Source organism: Nicotiana tomentosiformis, chromosome 5, assembly GCF_000390325.3.
Source record: "Nicotiana tomentosiformis chromosome 5, ASM39032v3, whole genome shotgun sequence".
Taxonomy (NCBI): Eukaryota; Viridiplantae; Streptophyta; class Magnoliopsida; order Solanales; family Solanaceae; genus Nicotiana; species Nicotiana tomentosiformis.
This window is the reverse complement of record NC_090816.1, coordinates 60,524,335-60,526,054: the sequence shown is the minus strand read 5'-3', so window position 1 is coordinate 60,526,054 and position 1,720 is coordinate 60,524,335. Positions and strand designations below refer to the sequence as shown.

General features: G+C 42.4%; 1 protein-coding gene across 1 annotated transcript; it reads left to right on the top strand.

Annotated features, from left to right (window-relative positions):
- The first annotated feature begins 255 nt into the window (after window positions 1-255).
- Window positions 256-747, top strand: LOC138892434 (uncharacterized). Its single transcript, XM_070176150.1, has one exon. It carries the CDS (start codon window positions 256-258, stop codon window positions 745-747), a length of 492 nt encoding a protein of 163 aa, XP_070032251.1.
- Window positions 748-1,720: the final 973 nt, after the last annotated feature.

Genomic DNA, 1,720 nt, shown 5'->3' with positions numbered 1-1,720 from the left:
TCCTACCGTACTCCTTCAGCCCAGGGTTCTTCTAGTAGGTACTCGGGTTATTAGAGGTAGCCTCAGATGTAGTAGCCATTCTCAACTCGAGGTTATTTTTAGTGTGGAAAGGTAGGGCATATTAAGAGGATTGCCCTAGACATAGTAGAGGCGCAGCAGATCCGAGTTCTTATGTAGTGACTCCAGTTCCAATTGCTACACCACCAGACTCACCAACTAGAAGGGGAGCTCAGGATATCAAGGGATGCTTCATAGATGGAGGTCAGTCAGGTGGAGGTCAGGCTCACTGTTATGAATTTTTGGGTTGCCCTGAGGCAGAGGCCTCTGATGTGGTTATTACATGTATTATTTCAGTCTATCACAGATGCATCAGTTATATTTTATCCTAGTCCTACATATTCCTATGTGCCATCGTACTTTGTATCGTATTTGGATTTTCCCCGTAGTACTATTGAAATTCATGTTCATGTATCTACACCTGTGGGTGACTCTATTTTTGTGGATCATTTATATCGTTCTTGTTTTGTTACCATTGGGGGCTTTGAGATCATTGTTGATCTCTTGCTGCTTAGTATGGCAGATTTTGATGTGATATTGCACGGTGTTGATTGGTTATCTCCTTATCATACTATTCTTAATTGCCATGCTAAGACCGTGATGTTAGCTATACCAGGGTTGCCAAGGTTAGAATGGAAAGGTTCTCTTAGGTATACTTCTAGTAGGGTGGTTTCATTTTTGAAGGCTTAGCGAATGGTTGAGAAGGGGTGTTTGGAATACTTAGACTTTGTGAGGGATGTTAGTGTTTCCAGCAGACCTACCGGGCACGCCACCTGATAGGATATTGATTTTGGTCTTGACTTGGTGCCGGGCACTCATCCCATATCTCTTCCAACGTATTGTATGGCTCCAGCAAAGTTGAAGGAATTGAAAGAGCAGTTGAAAGAGTTGCTGGATAAGCGGTTCATCAGGCCTAGTGTATCTCCATGGGGTGTGCCGATATTGTTTATGAAGAAGAATGATGGTCCCATGAGGATTTGTATTGACTACAGGCAATTGAACAAGGTTACCATCAAGAACAAGTATCCATTGCCTCACATTAATTACTTATTTGACCATTTTTAGGGTCCTAGGGTATTCTCGAAGATTGATTTAAGATCGATGTATCACTAGTTGAAGATCAGGACTTCAGATATTCCCAAAATGGCTTTTAGGACTCCTTATGGGCATTATGAGTTTTTAGTGATGTTTTTTAGTCTGACTAATGCCCCAGCAACCTTCATGCATTTGATGAACAGTGTGTTCCATCCGTATTTTGATTCTTTTGTCATTATGTTCATTGATGATATCATGGTGTATTCTCGTAGTGCTGGGGAGTACGCGCAGCATTTGAGGACTATACTTCCAATTTTTAGGGAGAAGAAGTTGTATGCTAAGTTCCTCGATTGTGAGTTCTAGATGGAGTCGGTGGTATTCTTGGGCCACATGGTATCTAAGGTGGACCCGCAGAAGATTGAAGCAGGTCACAGTTGGCCAGACCTTCTACCATAACTCAGATCAGGCATTTCTTAGGCCTGGCTAGGTATTATCGTCGCATTGTCAATGGATTTTCATCTGTTGCAGCTCCATTGACTCAGTTGACTCAGAAGGGCGCTATGTTCAGGTGGTCAGATGAGTGTAAGGAGAGCTAAAAACTATTGACTACGACTCCAGTTTAGGTACT